General features: G+C 36.8%; 1 protein-coding gene across 1 annotated transcript; it reads right to left on the bottom strand.

Annotated features, from left to right (window-relative positions):
* Positions 1 to 631: 631 nt before the first annotated feature.
* LOC107763562 (flavonol synthase/flavanone 3-hydroxylase-like) lies at positions 632 to 26,891 on the bottom strand. Its single transcript, NM_001324802.1, is given in 3 exon segments — positions 632 to 901; positions 25,684 to 26,005; positions 26,533 to 26,891. Coding segments are annotated over 3 exon segments (951 nt in total).
* Between the last annotated feature and the right edge of the window lie 600 nt (positions 26,892 to 27,491).

Consider the following 27,491-nt stretch of genomic DNA (forward strand, 5'->3'; position numbering starts at 1 on the left):
TTAACAATATAAGGAGTACTTGACATTATTCGAAAAAAGAAAAAGAAAGAAAGGAACAAGGTTGCAGTATATACAATTTCAGTAGTTTTAAATTAAATGGAACAACGATCAAGACACAGCTTGTAAAAGAGAGCTGGAAGAGGGAAAAAAAGCATTGAATCTGAAGAACTGTTGAGATAATCAAATAAGCTGTTGTAATATTTACGGAAGTTAGCAGGAAGACCAATAGTTTAGAATACCCTCCACAGTTGGCAAATCTTCGCAAAGGGTTAATTTCATCAATATTCATCTAACTTTTAGCTTACTGCACCAACGTCATAAAACTAATTTTTGCAACAGAAAAAATAATTCAACTAAGCTTATATATCACAGAAAATAGAAAATGATGATAAATGCTAAAATTCGATCCCGGAAAATCAGAATTAGTGTAATAATAACTTGTATGATATTGTTCCAGTAATCTATGAAAATGAACGAAGAGGTTCTGCAGGAAACAAGTGAAATGGGATAGCTGATTGAAGAGATAACACTCAAATAAATTGTCTCCACATTAATTCTGAGTGAAGTAATAGATACTATTGCCATGTTTCCTTCGACATAGAGGAAAACCTTTGATCACATATAGAGTTCTCTAATTAGAAATTGAATAGTGGGTTATATGGATGAGATCTTCAGGTCTAGTTGGTGGATGAGTCCTGTTTTTGACTCTTAGCTGCGCATATTCTTTGAAGAGGAATCCTCTGTACTTGGGCGATTCTCCAATTTCCTCTGTAAACTGTGGTAATGGCTCAACCCACTTGTCTCCGTGCAAGTTATAGAAGAATGCATACGAGTAACGGCTTTTCCCCTTCGATCTCACCACTCTATGTGTTGCACTCTTGAATTTGTTGTTGCTTAACACCTTTATACCATATACCAGATCATGAGTTGTTTATTTAAAAAGAAAATTCGTCAGAAAATGAATTATAATTTCTTTTATAGAAGATCATTTGCTGATGTAGCTATGCTTATAGTTACATGCCGATACTTTTATCCATATGGCACCATACTTGCGTTTTTGGGTATCACGGTCAGCATTTTCTTTGATACATAGACATAGTTGAGTTATGTTGGATTGCATAGAGGTGCTCATAACACGCAGCGGAAGATAATAACAATCTTAGGCAGAACTTTTCGTGTTTAAAATTTATTTATATGTCAAAGATCGGATCTAAGACGTACCTGGTGAAAAGAGTCTCGTTTTAAATTTCTTCGATAGTGCGAAAACTCTATGCGTATCCACACCGAAACTGATCATTGCTATCAACTCTTTGATCAATGAAATTCCGCGAACAAATTGAATGAAAATATTGTGTTGAAATGTTTCTCAAAAATCTCAACTCAAAGGTGGAAGAACAAGAAATAATTTTCTTTGTATTGCACTATTACTTTCTCAAAACAAGAATAACTCTCTTGGTTTTTACAACATGTATAAGATCTATATCACCCTAATTCTTAATTAGGACTCACACATATATATATACACATAATTTCCATTGGAAAATACAAATCACATGTTTTATGGTAAATATTTAAAAAACATATAACTAATTTATGGAATTCAATTCTAAATTGAATTCTATAACTTAGTCATACTTTCAAAATAAAAACATGTAACTCATTTATGGAATTCAATTCTAAATTGAATTCTATAACTTAGTCAATATTTTAAAATAAAAACATGTAACTCATTTATGGAATTCAATTCTAAATTGAATTCTACAAATTAGTCAACATTTTAAAATAAAACATGTAACTCATTTATGGAATTCAATTCTAAATTGAATTCTACAAACTTAGTCATACTTTTAAAATAAAAATATGTAATTCATTTATGGAATTCAATTCTAAATTAAATTCTACAAATATTAATTATAATTACCACGTATATATATATATATAATTACCAAGTACATATATATATATATATCAACCAAGAGATGTAATTTAATTTTCTTATTTAAAATAGAAAACTTCAACTTGTCCACAATATTAATTATATCCTCTTTGCTAGCAAAGAATATAATAATATTTTATTTGAACTAATAACTAAATTTATTTGACTAATTAAATTCTTTAATTTAATTATCAAATAATAAAGTAATTAATCCTTTAGCAAAGATCAGAACACTCGTTAGTGTGCGACCCCATAGGTTCAATACTAAACCGGTAGTAAATTGATCGCATCAATATACTAATCAAGGGTGGCGTCTAACAACACTCCTTAACGACCGGATAGCATGAAGTATACAATTTATTCTCAAGAACCTGTAGAAGAATAATGTATTAATTCCTTCTGTCCTTATAGTTCTGGGTCACCCTAGGATATGGTTCAGCTGTCAAATCCTAATAGGTGGCCGACTATGTATTTATGTCAAAAATAATCGACCATTGAATGACCTAAGAAACTCTTTTCTTCTTTTATTCAATCGCCCTGGCCAAGGTCTTAATTTGGTCGGTTATAATGTATGACAATATGGAGCTTAAACTCATTACCAAGAGTTGACAGATTCCATCTTGATCAATCACCAATTCTACAAGTATTTAATCGTACCCAATATCCTTTCAACTATCGCCCTAGGGCCATAGGTGTCTAGTATCAAAACACAATAAATAACTTGTCAATTACTATGATGATATCAGGTCAAAGGAAACTTTTATATCACATTCTTCAAGAGAATATCCTATTGACAGTTTATGGTAATTCTAACCATTAGGAATTATCCAATGAATCAGTTCAATGATCATATCTCTATATGCATCATCTATTTATGTTATTTAGTTAATGAGATCAACTAATCTTTATCCCATAAAGATGATCACATAAATATTGATCTAACCGGATTACTAATATCTAAATTAATAATCCTACGATCAAGAACAAAATTTAGATTAAATTGTAAGAGACTTTGCTCTCATTATCATGATCTCCATCATGATGACAAGTCTCAAAATTTAATCAAGGACCTTATTAAATTAATCAAGTAATTAATAATAAATATGATAAACGAATATCAAATTTCATATATTTTAATATCAAATAACATTCACAAAAATATGTTCAAATCATCAAATATGAGATTGGATCTAGGGCATATATAATATATCCCTAACAATCTCTCACTTGCACTAGAGCCAATTGCTCTTGTACTTCATTCCCAATTTTCACTTGTGCTTGTCAAACTCTTTTGCTCCTAGTGCTTTAGTGAATGGGTCTGCAATATTTTCCTTTCCATCAACCTTTTAAATTTCGACGTCTTCACGTTTAATGATCTCTCTTATCAAGTGATACCTTCGCAGGACGTGTTTGGATTTTTGGTGTGATCTTGGTTCTTTTGCTTGAGCAATGGCTCGAGTATTGTCACACAATAATGGAACTGCACCTTCTATTGAAGGAACTACACCAAGTTCATTTAAGAACTTTTTCATCCATACAGCTTCCTTAGCAGCTTCATTAGGTGCTATATATTCTGCTTCAGTCACTGAATCAGCTACTGTAGCTTGTTTGGAACTTTTTCAACTCACTGCCCCACCATTTAAGGTGAATACATAACCAGAAATAGATTTGCTATCATCTCTATCTGAAGAGAAACTTGCATCAGTATAACCTTCAAGTTTCAACTCAGAATCTCCATAAATAAGGAATTGGTCTTTAGTCCTTCTTAAGTACTTAAGAATGGTCTTCACCACCTTCCAATATTCCTCACCAGGATTTGCCTGATATCGGCTAGTCACTCCTAGTGCATAAGCCACATCAGGACGTGTACATGTCATGGTATACATGATAGCTCCTACTGCACTAGCGTATGGGATCCTACTCATGCGTTCTCTCTCTTCGGGTGTTTTAGGACAATCCTCCCTGCTGAGAGTAATTCCAGTGCCTATTGGTAGATAGCCTCTTTTGGAATAATCCATGTTAGACCTCTTTAAGATGCTATCAATGTACAAGGACTGGGAAAGCCCAAGCAGCTTCCTAGATCTATCTCTATAGATCTTTATTCCAAATATATAAGCTATTTCTCCCAAGTCTTTCATGGAGAACTGTTCAGATAGCCAAATCTTGGTACTTTGCAATGCCGGTATATCATTTCCTATGAGCAATATATCATCAACATAAAGTATTAAGAATATAATTGTGCTCCCACTAACCTTTTTGTACACACAAGGTTCTTTTTCGCATTTAAAAAAATTAAACTTTTTAATTGTCTTGTTAAAGCGAATATTCCAACTTCGATAAGCTTGCTTTAGTCCATAAATGGATCTTTGTAACTTGCAAATTTTATTATGATAAGACGGAGATGTGAAACTTTCAGGTTGTGTCATGTACACATCCTCTTCTAGCTCACCATTAAGGAAAGTTGTTTTCACATCTATTTTCCATAATTCATAATCATAGTAGGCTGTTATAGCAAGCAAAATCCGAATTGATTTGAGCATTGCCACGGGAGAGAAAGTCTCGTCATAGTCGACTCCTTCTTTCTGACGATATCCCTTGGCAACAAGACGGGCTTTGTAGATCTCCACCTTTCCGTCTGCTCCAATCTTTTTCTTAAAACCTCATTTACAACCTATAGGTTTTATATCCTTTGAAGGTTCAACTAAAGTCCATACTTTATTTTCCGTCATGGATTCCATTTCGGATTCCATGGACTTTTGCCATTTCTCATAATCAGAACTTTGTATAGTCTCTTCATAGGTCTTAGGGTCATCATCATTATGATCAACCTCATTTGATACATCATCTTGTACCATTAGATTTAATCTAGTTATTACATGACGTTCTTGTGTAGACCTTCTAAGAGGTGCTTGTACAACTTGTTCATCTTGTGCTGGATTTGGTTGTTGTTCAATTTGGTTTGGAACTGGTTCATTAACCTGTTCTTGAACTACATATAGTTCTTGAACTTCAACCGTTGAAGATGGCAACTTCCTTGTCAACTTCAAAACATCCAATAAAGGTTCTTCAACTTGTGTCTCATGATCTTGATTTTGTGTTGATTCATTTATTTCTTGAACTTCATCAAGTTCTATTTATCCACTATAATTTCCTTCCAAAAGAAATTCCCTTTCCAAAAAGGTTGCTCCTCTAGCCACAAACACTTTATAGTCAGGGTGATAAAAATAATATCCCATTGTTTCTTTGGGATACCCAATGAACCTACACTTATCAGATCTTGAGTTAAGTTTATCAGATTGAAATCTCTTAACATAAGCTGGACAACCCCAAACTTTAATATGCTTAAGATTAGGCTTACGTCCTTTCCATATCTCATATAGTGTTGTAGAGACTGACTTAGTGAAAACTTTATTAAGTAAGTATGTTGCTGCTTCCAAAGCATATCCCCATAAATTTATTGGAAGATTTGTGAACCCCATCATAGATCTCACCATATCTAATAAGATTCGGTTTTTCCTTTCAGACACACCATTGTGTTGTGGTGTTCCCAGAGGTGTCCTCTATGAGAGAATCTCATTCTCTTTGAGATACCTAGTAAAATTTTTACTAAGATATTCTCCACCTCTATCAGACCTTAGTACTTTAACACTTTTACCAGTCTGTTTCTCAACCTCACTAAGGAACCTTTTGAACATTTCAAAAGATTCAGATTTATGTTTCATAAGATACACAAATCCATATCTTGACATATCATTAGTGAAGGTAATAAAATAAGAATATCCACCTCTAGCTTGAATTTTCATGGGCCTACAAACATCTGTATGAATTAGTCCCAATAATTCAGTAGCTCTTTCTCCACTTCTAGTAAATGGAGATTTGGTCATTTTTTCTTTGAGACAAGATTCACAAGTTGGATATGATTCAAAATCATACTTGTCAAGGTACCCTTCCTTGTACAACTTATTAATTCTTTTCTCTCCAATATGACCAAGTCTATAATGCCAAAGGTATGTATGATTTACTTGATCATCTCTTTTCCTCTTAAGACTTGAAACATGCATAATCGAATTAGCATTCATATTAGGTAAGACATAAACATCATGTTGGAGGTATCCATTCACATATAAATTATCACCATATCTTATATTTTATTATTTAAGAACTCAAATTTTAGTAAGAGGGAATTGTTACTAAAATAAATTTTAATATCATAAAGATCAAATCTTTTATAGCATGTGAATTTAGTTCAAGTTGTCTACATGCTTAGTCCTAAATTAATTTACATCACATGTAATAAATAATTCAAAATTATGTAATGAACAAACATGTGACATAAAAACGAAATTCAACATCTTCTAACATGTTTATCTTATATGTCACATAAAATAATTCATGCTAGAACATTATTATTAATTTATATCTCATAAACTAATAACAATTAAAATAATTGTATAATCTAATAACTTATTATAGATTACTGTCGTATCTTGTACGAAATTTCAAATTCAAGTTACGAACTATCTCAATAGTTTAACTTATACATATTTTATTCACAACAAAATAATATCAATCCATAGGCATTAAAACAATTTGACTATTGCACGAGACACATGTAATATGGTTTGAACTCTTCAAATATAATCTTAAAATATTTCGTAAATAAATTTTAGACACAATAAACCACGACTCTGATATCACTGTTGGATTGCATAGAGGTGTTCATAACACGCAACGGAAGACAATAACAGTCCTAGGCAGAACTTTTCATGTTAAAAATTTATTTATGTGTCAAAGATTGGATCTAAGACGTACCTGGTGAAGAGATTCTCGTTTTAAATTTCTTCGATAGTGCGAAGACTCTATGCGTATTCACACCAAAACTGATCCTTGTTATCAACTCTTTGATCAATGAAATTCCGTGAACAAATTGAATGAAAATATTGTGTTGAAATATTTCTCAAAAATCTCAACTCAAAGGTAGAAGAACAAGAAAAAAATTTCTTATACTAGTATTTTTTATCTTGGCTTTGTATTGCACTATTACTTTCTCAAAGCAATTTTCTTCTCAAGAATAACTCTCTTGGGTTTTACAATATGTATATGATCTATATCACCCTAATTCTTAATTAGGACTCACACATATATATACACATAATTTCTATTGGATAATACAAATCACATGCTTTATGGTAAATATTTAAAAAAAATATGTAACTAATTTATGAAATTCAATTCTAAATTGAATTCTATAACTTAGTCAATATTTTAAAATAAAAACATATAACTCATTTATAGAATTCAATTCTAAATTGAATTCTATAACTTAGTATAAAAACATGTAACTCATTTATGGAATTCAATTCTAAATTGAATTCTATAACTTAGTCAATATTTTAAAATAAAAATATGTAACTCATTTATGGAATTCAATTCTAAATTGAATTCTACAAATTAGTCAACATTTTAAAATAAAACATGTAACTCATTTATGGAATTCAATTCTAAATTGAATTCTACAAATATTAGTTATAATTACCAAGTGCATATATATGTGTGTGTGTGTGTGTGTGTGTGTGTCCAAGTACATATATATATATATATCAACCAAGAGATGTAATTTAATTTTCTTATTTAAAATAGAAAACTTCAACTTGTCCACAATATTAATTATATCCTCTGTGCTAGTAAAGAATATAATAATATTTCATTTGGACTAATAACTAAATTTATTTGACTAATTAAATTCTTTAATTTAATTATCAAATAATAAAGTAATTAATCCTTTAGCAAAGATCAGAACACTCGTTAGTGTGCGACCCCATAGGTTCAATACTAAACCGGTAGTAAATTGATCACATCAATATACTAATCAAGGGTGGCGTCTAGTAACACTCCTTAACGACCGGATAACATGAAGTATATAATTTACTCTCAAGAACCTGTAGAAAAATAATGTATTAATTCCTTCTGTCCTTATAGCTCTGGGTCACCCTAGGATATGGTTCGACTGTCAAATCCTACTAGGTGGCCGACTATGTATTCATGTCAAAAATAATCAACCATTGAATGACCTAAGAAACTATTTTCTTCTTTTATTCAATCTCCCTCGCCAAGGTCTTAATTTGGTCGGTTATAATTTATGACAACATGGAGCTTAAACTCATTACCAAGAGTTGACAGATTACATCTTGATTGTAATGACCTAACCGGTTATTTTGACTTTTAGAAACCCGTTTCCTGAAATAAAACTCCCCGAACATGCTTTTATTAATTTATGACTTGCAGAGATGGTTGGTTCGGGATTTGAAAGCGTTTGGGTTGAAATCGGAACACTTGGTTCCTTAAGTTAGACTTAAAAGGCCAAGTTTGACTTCGGTCAACATTTTGAGAAAACGACCCCGGAATCGAGATTTAACGGTTCCAATAGGTTTGTATGATAATTTTGGACTTGGGCGTACGTCCGAATCGGGTTTTGGATAACCCGGGAGCGTTAAAAATCAACTATTTGATGGTTTAAAATTCTTTCAATTTGGTTTGGAGTAGAATTTTGAGTAATTAAAGTCCGTTTGAAATTTCGAGTTTGGGAATAGTTCCGTATAGTGATTTAAGACTTGCACGCAAATTTTTGTGTCATTTCGGGTAGTTTAAGTATATCTCGGCGCATTGGAAGTAAATTGAAGAACTTGAAATTCTTAAGTTTGAATCAATTTGATTTAGGGTATGATTCTTAGATTTGATGTTGTTTTTCACGTTCCGAGAGTCAGAGCGAGCCCGTTTTATGATTTCAAACCTGTTGGTATATTCGGGCAGGGTCCCGGGAGCCCCGAGTGTCAATCGGACGAGGCTCGGACCAAGTTGGAAGTTGGGAGCCAAAACTGAAGCTCTCAGCTACTGTCAGAATCGCACCTGCGCTTGGCCAGTCACAGGTGCGACATTCGCAGATGCGACAGAAGCTCGCATGCGCGAAACTCGCAGATGCGAGATTTCTTCGCATAAGAGGAAAAGGGAAGGGGAGGCCATCGCCGCAGATGCAGAATTTTGGCGCACCTGCGATCGCACATGTGTGAAGCAGTGTGCGCAGATGCGAGTTTGGCCAAGGCTAGTGAGACTTGCACCTACGAGGATTTTCCGCAGGTGCAGAAGCCGCAGGTGCGGTACACTGTCCGCAGGTGCGAAAATCACTGTTGGGCAGAATGTGTTAAAAATCGGGGATCAGTCATTTTGAGCCCATTTTCTTCCATTCTTGGGCGATTTTGGAGTTTTATGAGAGGAGATTTTAACTAGCAATTGAAAGGTAAGTTAATTCTAGACTCCTTGAGTTAAATACATAGATTATAGGTAGATTATAACTAGTAAATCTTAAAAATTAAGGGTTTAGGTGAAAACCCTAGATTTTTATAAAAATGAGATTTTAACCACGAAAATAGTTATAGAATTGGGTAGAAATTATATATTCAAGTTCTTGAGATTATGAGTAACGTTTTCATCTGAAATTTTCCAGAATCCGAGCATGTGGGCCCATGGTGAATTTTAGGAATTTTTCCATTTTGGATAAGGTAATTTATTTAATAGATGAATTTTGAATTATTGAACATATATTAATTATTTTATATAACTTTTGGATAGTTTCGGATTTTTCGGCATTGAATCGAGAATTTTACGCGACGCGATAATCGGAAAGTGGACTTTGAGATGAGGTAAGTCTCTTGTCTAATCTTGTGAGGGAGAATTTACCCCATAAGGATTAAATTGAATAATTATTGATAATTGCGGGGGCTACGTACGCACGAGGTGACGAGAGTCCGTGCGTAGCTACTATTATTGCTAAAGTCCGGGTAGTTTAGGACTCAAAGCATGAATTACTTGTGTAAATTGTATTCTTTGTTTAATTAAATATTATTTGATATATTTATATATATGTTGTGAATTGTTAGATAAAAATATTAAAGGATGGAAAATTCATATGTTTGATTTTCTGTTTAAATTAATTAATTGTTAAAAGAAATTATTCTTACTCCTGAATTTATCTTATAATAAATATACTCTCCTTCTGGAGGTACATAAGAAAATGTCTTCCTTTCTTGTGGAGCGGGCCGAACGTCTCGGCAGGATAGATGCATCTATAGATCGCGCCGCACGTTCCTCGACAGTATACACGACACTCTGGATCGGGTCGTACGTCCTCGGCAGAAATCGTGCTTAATAATAATAATAATAATTACACAATACTTTAATAGTTTATTTTAGCTTGTGAAGCTAATTGATAAATTGGAAAATTCTTGTAATTAAATGAATTATTATTCTTGCTTGTTAAAGAATTAATTGTTATTCCTGTAAATGATATTTAATTGATAAATTGGAAATTATTTGAATTTAAGAAATTTAATTAATATATTGAGAATTGTTGCATTTGAAGGAATTTGATTATTTCCGCTGATTAAATAAATTATTTTAAATTTTGTAAATCATGCTGATTTAAATATCCTAGTTGTATTTCAATTATTATTATTGACCCATAGAGAGTGTCAAAGTCGGCAATCTCGTCTCTACCACTTCGAGATTAGGCTTGATACTTATTGGGTACACGTTGTTTACGTACTCATACTACACTTGCTGCACTTTTTGTGCAGGACCTGAGGCAAGTACTAGTGGGGGACCTGTCGTCTTACACCCACATTATCCAGGGGCATAGTGGTGAGCTGCCTTTCTGATCCGTTCTGCAACTACTAGTCTCTCTCATTGTATTTTTCATTCTTTCTAATTTTTTTTTCAGACAGTATTTGAGATTTTGTATAATCTACTAGATGCTCATACACTTATGATACCAGGTCTTGGCACACACATTGGTAGAATTTGATGTTTTATTATTTTCTTGGTTTTAAATTTTGTCAATGTATGCTTAATTTATTAAGTTGGATTGCCTAGCTGTAGTGTTGGGCGCCATCACGATCTATAGGTGAAATTGGGTCGTGACAACATGGTATCAGAGCATTAGGTTCACGTAGGTCTCACAAGTTATGAGCAGGCCCAATAGAGTCTTGCGGATTGGTACGAAGACGTCTGTACTTATCTTCGAGAGGCTATAGGGTGTTAGGAAATTACCTTTCTTCATATTCCATCGTGCAATTGATGTAGTTCTAAATATCCTTCTCTTATTCTCTCTTAGATGGTGGGAGCGCGCTCAAATGAGGTTCCAGGCCAGGGAAAAGCTACTCCCCCAGTTGCTAGAGGCCGAGGGAGGGCTCTAGCCCGTGGTAGAGGGCTAGGACGTCCCAGGACTGTTCCAGTTATGCCGCCAGTGGGTCCAGCAGAGAACCCCATTGTTGAGGAATAGGATGAGGTATCTGTGGCAGAGCCAGCTCCGGTGGATTTCACATCTGCACCAGGATTTCAGGATGTCATGGGTCATATGCTGTGATTCATAGACGATATGACTCAGGCCGGTTTATTTCCGGCAGACCCAGCCACATCTCAGGCGGGCGGGGGAGCACAGACCCCTACCGCGTAGGCTCATAGATAGGCAGTTGCTGTATATCAGACCCAGGGTGCACTACTTGTGGGTGGAGCCTACCCAGTGGCAGTAGCTACACCCGAGCCTAGGCCAGTTATAGCCGCCGATCCTCAAAAACTATTGGACTAATGGACTAGACTACATCCTCCTGTCTTTAGGGGTGAGCGACATGAGGATCCACAGGACTTCATTGATCCTTGCAGGGACAGACTGCACAACATGAGGATATTGGAATCTCATAGGGTTGACTTTGCTACTTTTCAACTAGAGGGCAGAGCCCGTAGATGGTGGCAGTCTTATGTTCTTGGCAGACCAGCAGATTCTCCTCTCATGACTTGGGACAGGTTCACCCGTATATTCTTGGACATGTATATTCAACCCTCCCAGAGGGAAGAGTTACGGTTTCAGTTTGAGCAGCTCCAGCAGGGTCAGATGTCAGTGACTGATTATGAGACGAAGTTTTCTGAATTATCTCGTCATGCACTTATGATACTCCCTACTGAGGCGGAGAGAGTGCGAAGGTTTGTAGTCGGTTTACATACTGGTATTCAGGCCACCATGGATCGAGAGGTTTAGATGGGTACTTCTTATGAGCGAGTTGTGGAGATAGCCCGGAGGATTGAGGGTGTGCGTCAGCAGAGCCGAGAGCAGATTATGAGAGATAAGCGGTTCAGGTACTCTGGAGAGTTCAGAGGTGCTCCGTATGGGGGCAGAGGTCAGTTCGTGAGGGGGCAGTCCAGTAGACCCCCATTTCCAGCACCACCACCTCCTCGAGGTGCTCCAGTGCGACCTTATCTCAGTGCTATACCAGAGAGTTCCTACCGCCCACCAGCTATTCAGGGTCCTCCTAGTGGGTATTCAGTTCCCCAGGGCCAGACACTTATTCAACAACCCGTCGCACCAAAGAGTTGTTACGAGTGCGGCGATCCCAGTCACATGCGGAGGTTTTGCCCCTGGCTTCAGGGTAGACCAGTACAGCAGGGTCAGCAGCCTATTCTTACCGGACCAGTTGCTACACCAGTAGTCCGACCACCAAGAGTTGGAGGACAGGTGGGTAGGGGCCATCCTAGAGGTGGAGGTCAGTCAGGCGGAGGCCAGCCAGTTGGCGCTCCAGCTCGGTTCTATGCTTTTCCGGCTAGACTAGATGCAGAGGCCTCAGATGCTGTGATTACAGGTATTATTTCTGTTTGCGGCAAAGATGCCTCAGTATTATTTGATCCAGGATCCACGTATTCATATGTGTCATCTCTATTTGCTCCATTCCTGGGTATTTCTCGTGAGTCCTTGAGTACTCCTGTTTATATGTCCACTCTTGTAGGCGATACTGTTATTGTGAACCGGATCTACCGATCTTGTATTATTACATTCTGTGGTTATGAAACAAGAGCAGATCTCTTATTGCTCGAGATGATCGATTTTGAAATTATTCTGGGTATGGACTGGTTATCTCCATATCATGTTATTCAAGATTGTCATGCCAAAACTGTTACCTTGGGTATTCCATCTTTGCCTAGGCTGGAGTGGAAGGGTTTGTCGGTTAGTTCATTTAATCGGGTTATTTCTTTTATAAAGGCTCAGCACATGGTTGAGAAGGGTTGTTTGGCTTATCTAGCCTATGTTTAGGATATTACTGCAGAGACTCCGGCTATTGATTCAGTGCCAGTTGTTCGGGAGTTCTCCGATGTATTTCCTTCAGATCTTCCAAGTATGCCACCTGATCGTGATATTAATTTTTGTATTGACTTGGCTCCAGATACCCGGCCTATATCTATCCCACCGTATCGCATGGCTCCGAAAGAATTGAAAGAACAACTTGAAGAGTTACTAGCCAAATGGTTCGTCAGACCGAGTGTATCGCCTTGGGGTGTACCGGTATTATTTGTGAAAAAGAAGGATGGAACAATGCGGATGTGTATTGATTATCGCCAATTGAACAAAGTCACAATTAAGAACAAGTACCCGTTTCCGCATATTGATGATCCATTTGACCAGTTACAGGGTGCTAGGGTGTTCTCTAAGATCGACTTGAGGTCGGGGTATCATCAGTTGAAGATTCGAGATTCGGATGTTCCGAAAACTGCTTTCCGTACTAGATATGGTCATTATGAGTTTCTGGTAATGTCTTTCGGTTTGACTAATGCCCCGGCAGCGTTTATGGATCTGATGAACAGGGTATTCAGGCCACATATTGATTTGTTTGTCATTGTCTTCATTGATGATATTTTGATCTACTCGCGCAATAAGGAGGAACATGAGCAGCATATGAGAGTAGTGCTTCAGACATTGCGGGAACAAAAGCTATATGCTAAGTTCTCCAAATGTGAGTTCTGGCTAGAGTCTGTAGCATTTTGGGGGCATATTGTATCGGGTGATGGTATTAAGGTTGATCCCAAAATGATTGAGGCAGTTTAGAATTAGCATTGTCCCACTTCGACGACTGAGATCAAGAGTTTTCTGGGTTTAGCAGGTTATTATCGTCGATTTGTGGAAGATTTTTCATCTATTGCAACACCTTTGACCAAATTAACCCAGAAGGGTGTTCAGTTCCGATGGTCCGATAATTGTGAGTCAAGTTTCAGAAGCTCAAGACAGCATTGACTACAACACCAGTGTTAGTGTTACCTTCTGGTTCGGGGATGTATACAGTGTATTGCGACGCTTCACACGTTGGTTTGGGTTGTGTATTAATGCAGGAAGGGCGAGTTATTGCATATGCTTCACGTCAGTTGAAGCCCCACGAGCAGAATTATCCGGTACATGATTTGGAGTTAGCTGCGATTGTTCACGCCCTTAAGATTTGGAGGCATTATCTTTATGAGGTGTCCTGTGAAGTTTATACTGATCATCACAGTTTGCAGCACTTGTTCAAGCAGAGGGACCTAAATTTGAGGCAGCGCAGATGGCTGAAATTACTAAAAGATTATGATATTAATATCCTATATCATCCAAGTAAAGCAAATGTAGTTGCAGACACTTTGAGTAGAAAGGCGGAGAATATGGGTAGTTTGGCTTTCATTTCAGCAGAGGGAAGGCCATTAGCTTTGGATATTCAGTCCTTGGCCAACAGACTTGTGCGGCTGGACATTTCAGAGCCCAGCCGAGTTCTTGCATGTGTTGTAGCTCAGTCTTCACTATTTGAACAGATCAAGGCTCGCCAGTATGACGACCCACACTTAATGGTTCTTCGAGAAACGGTACTACGAGGTGGTGCCAAGGAAGTTACTATTGGTGCGGATGGTGTTTTGCGACTCCTGGATTGTCTGTGTGCTCCTAATGTGGATGAACTGAGGAAAAAGATCCTGGAGGAGGCACACAGTTCTCGGTATTCTATTCATTCAGGTGCTACGAAGATGTATCGTGACTTGAGGTAGCATTATTGGTGGCGACGAATGAAAAAGGCCATAGTTGAGTATGTAGCTAAGTGTCTAAATTGCCAGCAAGTTAAATATGAGCACCAGAGGCCAGGTGGCCTACTTCAGCAGATGACTATACCAGAGTGGAAATGGGAACGAATTACTATGGACTTTGTAGTTGGGTTGCCGCAGACCTTGAGGAAGTTTGATGCAGTTTGGGTGATTGTTGACAGGTTGACCAAGTCGGCACATTTTATTCCTGTTGTGATTACGTATACTTCAGAGAGGTTGGCCTAGATTTATATTCAGGAGATAGTTCGGTTGCACGGTATGCCAATTTCTATTATATCAGATAGAGGCCCTCAGTTTACTTCACATTTCTGGAGAGCAGTACAGAGTGAGTTGGAGACCCGTGTAAAGCTCAGCACAACCTTTCATCCGCAGATCGACGGGCAGTCAGAGCGGACAGTTCAGATTTTGGAAGGTATGCTCAGGGCATGTGTGATTGACTTTGGAGGTCAGTGGGATCATTTCCTGCCTTTGGCCGAGTTTGCTTATAATAACAGTTACCAATCCAGCATTGAGATGGCTCCATTTTGAGGCTTTATATGGCCGTCGATGCCGTTCACCTATCGGATGATTTGAGCCCGGTGAGGCTAAGTTATATGGTACTCATTTGGTAAAGGATGCCTTGGAAAAGGTAAATTTGATTCAGGAGCAACTTCGTATAGCACAGTCCAGACAGAAGAGTTACGCGGATCAGAAAGCACGTGATTTATCATTTATGGTAGGTGAAACAGTTCTCTTGAAGGTTTCGCCGATGAAGGGAATTATGAGATTCGGGAAGAAGGGCAAGTTGAGCCCAAGGTTTATAGGCCCACTTGAGGTGTTGAGACGAGTTGGGGAGGTTGCTTATGAGCTTGCATTGACTCCCAGTCTATCGGGAGTTCATCCGGTTTTCCATGTATCTATGCTCCGGAAGTATCATACTGACCTATCACATGTGTTGGACTTCAGCACAGTTCACCTAGATAAGAGTTTGGGTTATAAAGAAGAGCCATTTGCCATTGTTGATAAACAAGTTCGCCAGTTGAGGTCCAAGAGGATTTCTGCAGTAAAGTTCCAGTGGAGGGACCAACCAGTCGAGGAAGTGACTTGGGAGGCTGAGGAGGACATGCGGAGCAAATATCCACACTTGTTTACCACTCCAGTATTATTCTAAACTCGTTCGAGGACGAACGTTTGTTTAAGATGTGGAGAATGTAATGACCCAACCGGTCATTTTGACTTTTAGAAACCCGTTCTCTAAAATAAAACTCCCCAAACATGCTTTTATTAATTTATGACTTGCGGGGATGGTTGGTTCAGAATTTGAAAGCGTTTGGGTTGAAATCGGAACACTTGGTTCCTTAAGTTAGCCTTAAAAGGCGAAGTTTAACTTCGGTCAATATTTTGAAAAAATGACCCCGGAATCGGGATTTGACGGTTCCAATAGGTTCGTATGATGATTTTAGATTTGGGCGTACGTTCGAATCGGGTTTTGGATAACCCGGGAGCGTTTGACGCTTAATAGTAAAAATTAACTATTTGAAGCTTTAAAATTCTTTAAATTTAGTTTGGAGTAGGATTTTGAGTAATTAAAGACCGTTTGGAATTCCGAGTTTGGGAATAGTTCCGTATAGTGATTTAAGACTTGCACGCAAATTTTTGTGTCATTCTAGGTAGTTTAAGTATATCTCGGCGCATTGGAAGTAAATTGAAGAACTTGAAATTCTTAAGTTTGAATCAATTTGGTTTGGGGTATGATTCTTAGATTTGATGTTGTTTTACACGTTTTGAGAGTTTGAGCGAGTCCATTTTATGATTTCAAACCTGTTGGTATGTTCGGGCAGAGTCCCGGGGACCCCGAGTGTCAATCGGACGAGGCTCGGACCAAGTTGGAAGTTGGGAGCCAAAACTGAAGCTCCCAGCTACTGTCAGAATCGCACCTGCGCTTGGCCAGTCGCAGGTGCGACATTTGCAGATGCGACAGAAGCTCGCAGGCGCGGAACTCGCAGATGCGAGATTTCTTCGCAGAAGCGGAAAAGGGAAGGGGAGGCCATCTCCGCATATGCAGAATTTTGGCGCACCTGCGATCGTGCATGTGCGAAGCAGTGTGCGCAGATGCGAGTTTGGCCAAGGCTAGTGAGACTCGAACCTGCGAGGATTTTCCGCAGGTGCAGAAGCCGCAGGTGCGGTACACTGTCCGCAGGTGCGAAAATCACTATTGTGCAGAGTGTGTTAAAAATCGGGGATCAGTCATTTTGAGTCCATTTTCTTCCATTCTTGGGTGATTTTGGAGACTTTTGAGAGGAGATTTCAATTAGCAATTGAAAGGTAAGTTAATTCCACACTCCTTGAGTTAAATATATAGATTATAGGTAGATTATAACTAGTAAATCTTAGATATCAAGGGTTTAGGTGAAAAAGTAGATTTTTATAAAAATGAGATTTTAACCACGAAAATAGTTATAGAATTGGGTAGAAATTATATATTCAAGTTCTTGAGATTATGGGTAACATTTTTATCCGAAATTTTCCAGAATCCGAGCATGTGGGCCCGAGGTGAATTTTAAAAAAAAATCCATTTTGGATAGGGTAATTTATTTAATAGATAAATTTTGAATTTTTGAACATATATTAATTATTTTATATAACTTTTAGATAGTTTCGGATTTTTCGGTATTGAATCGAGAATTTTACGCGACGCGATAATCGAAAAGTGGACTTTGAGACGAGGTAAGTGATGTTTGGCATATTTCGATATGTGTTGATGTTACTTTACCCATGTTTTAACCACTTCTTGATGTTATTTAATCTTTAAAACACCCAACATGGTGTAATTATTGGTTTGATGACTAATTAAGTTATGTGTGACGATTTAAGGTGTTCGGAGTGCAAAATATGAAGAAAAGGTGGTTTAGCCAGAGGAAGAAGGGTTGGATGCGTCGCATCCAACCTAGGAAAACATCATCCTGCATGCAACCTTAGCAGTGAAGTTGGGCCATCGCGTCCGCCATCGCGTGCGAAACTGGGAAGTAGAAGTGAAGTTGGATGCGTCGCGTCCACCATCGCATGCAAGCTGAGAAATAGAGGACAAGGTGGATGCGTCGCATCCACCTTCGCAGAAGAAAAATTGAAATAGAGGACAAGGTGGATGCGTCGCATCCACCTTAGCATCAATCCCTGAAGCCGATTTGGACTAGGAATAGGAGAGCTTTGGCCCACGACTTTTGTACGCAATATATAAGCCAAAAACGCCTCCTTTAGGTTATCTAACATATTGGGAAGAGGGAAAAAGCCAGGAAAAAGCTGTGGAGGCCGGAATTCATCAAGTTTCATCTTTCTCCCACCAAACTTAGTAATTTTTATGTTTCTTTGTATGATTTGTTGTTTGGCTACCATGTCTATGTGGAGCTAAACTTCACGTTCTAGGGTTGTGGTTCTTTCATGACTATTGTTATTCGGATATTGATTTTGACTTCTTGATTTATCATATTAGTTTATTTATTCAATCTTGCACTTAATTATTTAATTGCTTGATCACCAATTGAATATTATCTACGAATCTAGAATTGAACTCGAAAGTGGGAATTCTATATTGCATATAGGATTGAGTAGGGCAAGTTCTTGAACTCGGGCATCGGGGAACGGATTCGTGGTTAGGATAGACATATACCTAATTACCTTGCTTGGTTGATTTACAGGAATTATAAATGCGTTCTTGTTGATTCTAACTCCATAGACATATAGGCGTTAGGTTAGCTTGAATAGGCGAGTAAGAACTCGACAGATTCTTATGAGCAATATTAACCCTGTCAACCAATAAGCTAGATAAATTAGTCGGTCAATTCAATTGAAGAATACAATAGGATTGTTAGATAGCCCATAACCCTAGATCGTTTTCATTATATTGATATCATAAAAATCTGCTCTTTCTCTGTTCAAAGTCTATTATTTATATTTTTCTTATTTAATTAGTTTAGAATAAAATATTTTTAGATTTAATTCTTGTTTAGATAATTGGGATAGTCTAATTTAGTTAATAGTTAATCATAAGTCCTCGTGGGTTCGACATCCGACTTTGAGTCACTTTATTACTTGACGACCGCGTATACTTGCGTGAGTGTGTTTGGTCGCAACAAGTTTTTGGCGCCGTTGCCGGGGACTTAGAAATTTGCTATTTTTCTAGATTAGACTTTTTTTTATCTATTCATGTTTTTTTATTATTTTATTTTAGTTAGTATTTTTTATTTATTTTAGCATGGCATCTTGGAATAAAAATTGTTCGAATGATGGTTATTCTTATTTTGATGATCCTTGTCCATATTGTGGAGGACCCCACTGGTGGAAAAATTGTCAGAATGTTCCCAGGAGCGAGTTGTGCGCACAATCTCAATCTTTTGAGTGGAATATTTGTAATATGTGTGGTGGTCAAGATGGCCATTGGGATGGTTGTCCTAATTTTGTTCATCCTTCTCTGAGCCCTTATTATGATCTTTCTAATGATATTTCTGAGTTTGATAGGGGCAATGAAGTGCAGGATATGGAGCCTGATGCATATATTAGGGATATTCTGAGGCAAGTAGCAGAGCAACAGGATGAACTCAAAAAAGATATGAAAAGAATGAGGGCAGCAATCACAAGAATGAAGGCCAATATGGAAGAATTGAATGAAGAGAGCGAGTACCAGCAAGAGAAAATTTTTGAAAAAGAGGAGATTTTGAGCCAAACTTGGCTGGCAGAACAGGCTGAAAAGTTAGAAATATATGAAGCTCAACATGAGGAACTTACTGATGGGATGAGACACTTTATAGAGGGAAGATCTAAACTGGGACAAGGGATCTATAAATTTGTCACTACTATTCACGACTTGCAAGATAAATTAAATGCAAAGGTTGTTGCGTCTATCGCCCAACAAAATAGTAATGAGTTGTCAGAAGCTGAAAAGGAGCTTATACGCCAAATTGAGGAGCTAAAAGTGGAGAGCCAATCATTCGAGCATATTTCTGTTGATGATGCCCATGTTGAGAAAAGTACACTAGAGCCATGCGAGGTAGCAGATAATGTTATATTTGAAGACTCTAATGTGTGCACATATGAGGATATAAATAGTAATACAATTCTAAAGTTGGGGCGTGTTGGTCCTCATTCTAAACATTTTTCGACATTGTATTTGGATGATGACATGGAAATCGAGTCATCTAAGCCTTTGGAGGAGTCAATGGAAGAGGAAGATGATGCCTATATTTTTGAATTTGTCATGCCAAAAAGCAAAAAATACATTCCTCATCTAAAGGCCGAGAAGTGTAGAGTGAAAAATTTATTACTTGGCCTGGTTATCTTTGTAGCCCCACCACTGGAGCATAGCCGCAAACTGGATGCCATGTTAGGGGCTCAATTCATAAGTTCGAGGTGGAGGCAAAAAGTGGTTCACGTCGTGCCGCTACGTTAAATCAGGCGCTTGTTGGGAGGCAACCCAGCGTTACTGCTTTCTTTTATTTTTGTTTACTTTTTATTTTATTTTATTTTTATTATTTTGTAGTATTTATTTTTGTTTTGTAGGATTATGAGCATAGGAAGCAAAGCCATTAGAAGAGTGCAAAAGTGAGCTAGATGGTGAGGACTAAGTGTGGGGTGCCCACACAAAGGACGATGCCTGGGGGAAGTCTGAGTACCTCGTGAGCCGCTATTGCTTCGGCCTTTGGCCTACCAGGGAGTCTCGTTTACCCTCTTATTATTTATAATGTGCATTGAGGACATTGCAAAATTTTAAGTGTGGGGTGAGAAGATCGTTTGGATGAGTTTCTGTGCTATTTTAGCTTAGTTGTAGTACTCATTCTTAAGTGTAGTAGATTTTGTGGGGGAAAAAAAAAATGAAAAATTAGAAAAATTGGACTTTTCCCGACGATTGATCTCCTAGACAGTTTTCTTGAGGGATTAAAATCTAAACAAAAATCCAAAAAATATGTCTTTTAGCTTTCTTTAGGTAGTAATAATCCCCTGTGGTTTTTCTTTGTGCCTCGGTTCTTTTCCATGGGATGTAGTTCGAACCGGGTAATTTTGTTTTCTTTTTAGAGTAGAGTAGGAATGTAGGGAATAAAAGGAGGAAGAATGATGAACCTAGGTGACCTTGACTTGGTTGATACTGGCATATTTAAGCGTTTACATATGTAATATCTTCCCTTCTCACTCTGAAATTATTGATGATGCCTTGTTAAAACGGATAGCATGTTTTGTTGCAGCCTATTTCTCATTTTCTTGACTTGTGTTCACTTTGCGCTTAATGCTTAATATCTCGTGGCTCCGTGAATACTTGCATTACTTGAGAGTCGGAATGTAACCGTCCTTAATGAGTCATGTGCCATGTGTGGTGAGGTTTTTGTGTAGTCCATGTAGTGTACTTGTGTCTAGAACTTGCCCGGTATGTGAATTGAAGCGAAATTTTAGGTGATGCTCGGTTTGAAAAATGATTTTAGGCTTTCTTTGATCTTTTTGAGCTTATTGCTTATCACAAATAAAATCTATCCCTAGTTAAACCTTTTGAGCCTGTAGACCTTTTATTTGGTACCCACATTACAAGCCTATACCCTTTTTATTCTTAATTGACATTGTTTTGATCCTTTTACCTCTTAAAGCACTTTAATTGTTAGATGAGCGCTAAAAGAAGTAAGAAGGGACTAAGTGTGGGGTGACTTTTGAGTGGAACCAATGAAAGAAAGAAGGGTGCACTTATTTTGTAAAATAATACACCACTAGCGGAAATTGAAAGAAAGAAAAATATAAATGAATAAATTATTGTCTTGTTCTTGCTAGTGGGTATGAATTAAAGTAGTGCTTAAAGAAGGAGGAAATATTGTTGGGGTGATATTATTTGTGAAATTGAAGTGGTGTTGAAGAATTTGCGCTTAAGTTATTTGATGATGTGTTAAAGTGCTTAGGAGGGTGAATCACTATTCCTTAAATATATCCTACCCGTCCCTTAGCCCACATTACAACCATGAAAAAGTCCTAATTGATTTTAGATCGAGCGAGCTTACATTAGTAGAGATTTACATTAAGGGCAAGCCTATGGTACCAATTACATGCATGTGACTTCTTTTGTGAGAGTGAGCGATTTTCTTTGTGAGCATGAGATTCGAATGTGTGGATTGATTTTACTCTCTCTGCTTTTGTTGTGAGGGCACATGGTTTCACGAGGGATAGGTAACGTTATTAGACTTCTCTATGATGTTGGGTGTTCAAGCCATGAGTGCATAGTGACATTGAGTCGGTTTTTGAGGTTAGGATTGTTGTGAGCATGTTGTCTTTGTTCGAATATGTTTAAAGAAGGGCATAAGAAAAGGGAAGTGTGTTGATGCATAGTCTAGAGCCTAATTGTAGCAAATAACCATGGTCATAGATGTAGTGTGCTTTGAATGATAAGAGCTTAATTTTGTTTCGTCTACTATAGGATGGTTTGTTCGAGGACGAACAAAGGGTTAAGTGTGGGGTAGTGATGTTTGGCATATTTCGATATGTGTTGATGTTACTTTACCCATGTTTTAACCACTTCTTGATGTTATTTAATCTTTAAAACACCCAACATGGTGTAATTATTGGTTTGATGACTAATTAAGTTATGTGTGACGATTTAAGGTGTTCGGAGTGCAAAATATGAAGAAAAGGTGGTTTAGCCAGAGGAAGAAGGGTTGGATGCGTCGCATCCAACCTAGGAAAACATCATCCTGCATGCAACCTTAGCAGTGAAGTTGGGCCATCGCGTCCGCCATCGCGTGCGAAACTGGGAAGTAGAAGTGAAGCTGGATGCGTCGCGTCCACCATCGCATGCAAGCTGAGAAATAGAGGACAAGGTGGATGCGTCGCATCCACCTTCGCAGAAGAAAAATTGAAATAGAGGACAAGGTGGATGCGTCGCATCCACCTTAGCATCAATCCCTGAAGCCGATTTGGACTAGGAATAGGAGAGCTTTGGCCCACGACTTTTGTACGCAATATATAAGCCAAAAACGCCTCCTTTAGGTTATCTAACATATTGGGAAGAGGGAAAAAGCCAGGAAAAAGCTGTGGAGGCCAGAATTCATCAAGTTTCATCTTTCTCCCACCAAACTTAGTAATTTTTATGTTTCTTTGTATGATTTGTTGTTTGGCTACCATGTCTATGTGGAGCTAAACTTCACGTTCTAGGGTTGTGGTTCTTTCATGACTATTGTTATTCGGATATTGATTTTGACTTCTTGATTTATCATATTAGTTTATTTATTCAATCTTGCACTTAATTATTTAATTGCTTGATCACCAATTGAATATTATTTACGAATCTAGAATTGAACTCGAAAGTGGGAATTCTATATTGCATATAGGATTGAGTAGGGCAAGTTCTTGAACTCGGGCATCGGGGAACGGATTCGTGGTTAGGATAGACATATACCTAATTACCTTGCTTGGTTGATTTACAGGAATTATAAATGCGTTCTTGTTGATTCTAACTCCATAGACATATAGGCGTTAGGTTAGCTTGAATAGGCGAGTAAGAACTCGACAGATTCTTATGAGCAATATTAACCCTGTCAACCAATAAGCTAGATAAATTAGTCGGTCAATTCAATTGAAGAATACAATAGGATTGTTAGATAGCCCATAACCCTAGATCGTTTTCATTACATTGATATCATAAAAATCTGCTCTTTCTCTGTTCAAAGTCTATTATTTATATTTTTCTTATTTAATTAGTTTAGAATAAAATATTTTTAGATTTAATTCTTGTTTAGATAATTGGGATAGTCTAATTTAGTTAATAGTTAATCATAAGTCCTCGTGGGTTCGACATCCGACTTTGAGTCACTTTATTACTTGACGACCGCGTATACTTGCGTGAGTGTGTTTGGTCGCAACAAGTTTTTGGCGCCGTTGCCGGGGACTTAGAAATTAGCTACGTGACTAAGTTAAGCTTTTATTAGATATTTGTTTTCAAGTTTTAATTTTCAGTTTGACGAGAGTCCGTGCGTAGCTACTATTATTGCTAAAGGTCGGGTAGTTTAGGACTCAAAGCATGAATTACTTGAGTAAATTGTATTCCTTGTTTAATTAATATTATTTGATATATTTATATATATGTTGTGAATTGTTAGATAAAAATATTAAAGGATTGGAAATTCATATGTTTGATTTTCTGTTTAAATTAATTAATTGTTAAAATAAATTGTTCTTCCTCCCGAATTTATCTTATAATAAATATACTCTCCTTCCGGAGGTACATAAGAAAATGTCCTCCTTTCTTGTGGAGCGGGCCGAATGCCTGGGCAGGATAGATGCATCTATGGATCGCGTCGCACGTCCCTCGGCAGTGTACACGACACTCTGGATCGGGCCGTACGTACTCGGCAGAAATCGTGCTTAATAATAATAATAATTACACGATACTTTAATAGTTTATTTCAGCTTGTGAAGCTAATTGATAAATTGAAAAATCCTTAGATTTTAATGAATTATTATTCTTGTTTGTTAAAGAATTAATTGTTATTCCTGTAAATGATATTTAATTGATAAATTGGAAATTATTTGAATTTAAGGAATTTAATTAATATATTGAGAATTGTTGCATTTGAAGGAATTTGATTATTTCCGCTGATTAAATAAATTATTTTAAATTCTGTAAATTATGCTGATTTAAATATCATAGTTGTATTTCAATTATTATTATTGACCCATAGTGAGTGTCAAAGTCGGTCATCTCGTCACTACCACTTCGAGATTAGGCTTGATACTTACTGGGTACATGTTATTTACGTACTCATACTACACTTGCTGCACTTTTTGTGCAGGACCTGAGGTAAGTACTAGTGGGGGACCTATCGTCTTACACCCACGTTATCCAGGGGCATAGTGGTGAGCTGCCTTTCTGATCCGTTCTGCAGCTACTAGTGTCTCTCCTTGTATTTTTCGTTCTGTCTATTTTTATTTCACACAATATTTGAGGTTTTGTATAATCTACTAGATGTGTTCATGTCAAATATAATCGACCATTGAATGACCTAAGAAACTCTTTTCTTCTTTTCATTCAATTGCCTTGGCCAAGGTCTTAATTTGGTCGTTTATAATTCATGACAACATGGAGCTTAAACTCATTACCAAGAGTTGACAGATTTCATCTTGATCAATCACTAATTCTACAAGTATTTAATCGTACCCAATATCCTTTCAACTATCGCCCTAGGGCCATAGGTGTCTAGTATCAAAGCACAATAAATAACTTATCAATTACTATGATAATATCATGTCAAAGGAAACTCTTACATCACATTCTTCAAGAGAATATCCTATTGACAGTTTATGGTAATTCTAACCATTAGGAATTATCCAATGAATCGGTTCAATGATTATATCTCTATATGCATCATCTATTTATATTATTTAGTTAATGAGATCAACTAATCTTTATCCCATAAAGACGATCACATAAATATTGATCTAACCAGATTACTAATGTCTAAATTAATAATCCTACGATCAAGAACAAAATTTAGATTATATTGTAAGAGACTTTGCTCTCATTATCATGATCTCCATCATGATGACAAGTCTCAAAATTTAATCAAGGACCTTATTAAATTAATCAAGTAATTAATAATAAATATGATAAACAAATATCAAATGCCATATATTTTTATATCAAATAACATTCACAAAATATGTTCAAATCATCAAATATGAGATTGGATCTAGGGCATATAAGTTAGAATTTAAATAATTCAATTTTATGACTTTAATGCTATAAACTAAAAAGTTAAATGAATATTCGTGAAATTAGCCGTTTTATTTAGGTTAAAAAATAACCGAATTACCTGAATAATATCACCAATGTTAACAACTAGTTTGTCTTTGGAAGGTGCTATTGGGATCCACTGCCCATCTTTGTGCACTTGAAGACCTCCGACTTCATCCTGGTAGACAAAAGTAATGCAGTTGCCATCTTCATGTGCAGATTTTCCATTGTCTTCAGCTTCTGTTGCTGGGAAATAGTGGAGACCAATCAAAAAGTCCCATGATCGATCATTGTTGAATATTGCGAGTGTGTTAGGAGGGAGGCCCAAACACTCACTTATGATGCTCTCCAACAGCATTCCTAATTTGGTGAAGTGCGAAATCATCTCATCCAAAACTTGTCTAAGAATATGAAAAATACTTTGCTAAGAAGTAAGAATACTGCAACAATAACAATTACACCCTAATTCCTAGCAAGTTGGGATAATTATTTTTTATTCTTACTGGAAGCACCATAACATAGTTTGGCGAAATGAGAAAACATCTCCAAAACATGTCTACGGATATAAAAAGTATATTTCACAAAGAGGAAATAATGCGCCTTAAAAGCTTAACTATGATGATAGCGCAAATTAATTTTTAATTAACTTTGGAATCACCATATCGGAGGTATTTGGGGCTTTGCTCTGGTTTTCCTTTGATTCAATTTAGACTAATTTTTATATAAGGTCACTGAATTTTACCTATTGGATCAGTAAAGTCAAAAAAAATTACTTTTGTTCATATTAAAATAATTGAGCTTTATCCACTATAAGAATAAAGTAATAAAACTATTAATTTTTTTAACATTAAAACATCTTAACTAGTGTGAATCGTTCATTCGGAAGTGTATAAGTTGGACAAATGAGGAAGGGAATATAAAGACATACTTGAAATGAGGTAGATTGTTGGGATAGACATTGATGCCAGAGGATGGAGGAAGAAACACGAAGTGTTCATTCTTCTCCGCTGAATTTTGTGGGCTTTTCAAATAACCAGCTGGTATTGATGAACCGGGTTTTGGAGAGACCAATAATTTATCTTCATCTGAACAAGCAAAGAAAGTCTTGTACAAATCCATAGTTTTGCTCAGCAACCCCAAAGGAATTCCATGATTCTCAATCTGGAAGAAGCCATAGTTAACACAGGCTTCCCTTATTCGCTCGATAACCTTCCTTTTCCCATCTTCATCTTCCTCTGATTTCAAAAATGGAGAAACATCAATCGTTGGAATATCAAAACTAGCCATGATGTTTTCCTTCTCTTGACTCTCACCGTTGTTTTAAACCTCTTTAAAAAAGATTATTTTATTTTAAAGAGGTTGTTTGAAAAAAAATTGAGCAATTTCTTTGTTATTTCTAAGACAACTTGCAACAACTCCTGTTACCATATATCAGTTGTTTATTTCCATCAACCCTACATATTACTATAATATACATGGTGTTTGTCTACTAAAGGCAACTTGCAATAGTAAACTACTTACCTATATTTGTTTTTTTCTGCCAATCCTGCTATCGTATAGATTCCCCATGGCAATAACGACCAAACGTAGTTAAAGTTTTGGACAGCTAGAATATTTAGTTTCTTTTCCTTTTTCGGCTCTAATTATAGAAAATATCCAATCACGAGTGTATATCATATTGTAGCCTAACAAAGGCCCATGACTACCACTTTTAATCTCTCTGGCTTGGTAGCTGGTAGAAGTACGATAACATTTGCACTCGATCGTAACGTTATCAGGAGTAACTGCACACGATGAAAATCTTAGGATTTTGTAGCGGATTAGCTCAGAAAAGGTATATTATATGCTCTATTTTCTTCCCCTGTTTTCCTATAATGAGGTGAAATG

The sequence above is a fragment of the Nicotiana tabacum genome, chromosome 4, assembly GCF_000715075.1.
Source record: "Nicotiana tabacum cultivar K326 chromosome 4, ASM71507v2, whole genome shotgun sequence".
Taxonomy (NCBI): domain Eukaryota; kingdom Viridiplantae; phylum Streptophyta; class Magnoliopsida; order Solanales; family Solanaceae; genus Nicotiana; species Nicotiana tabacum.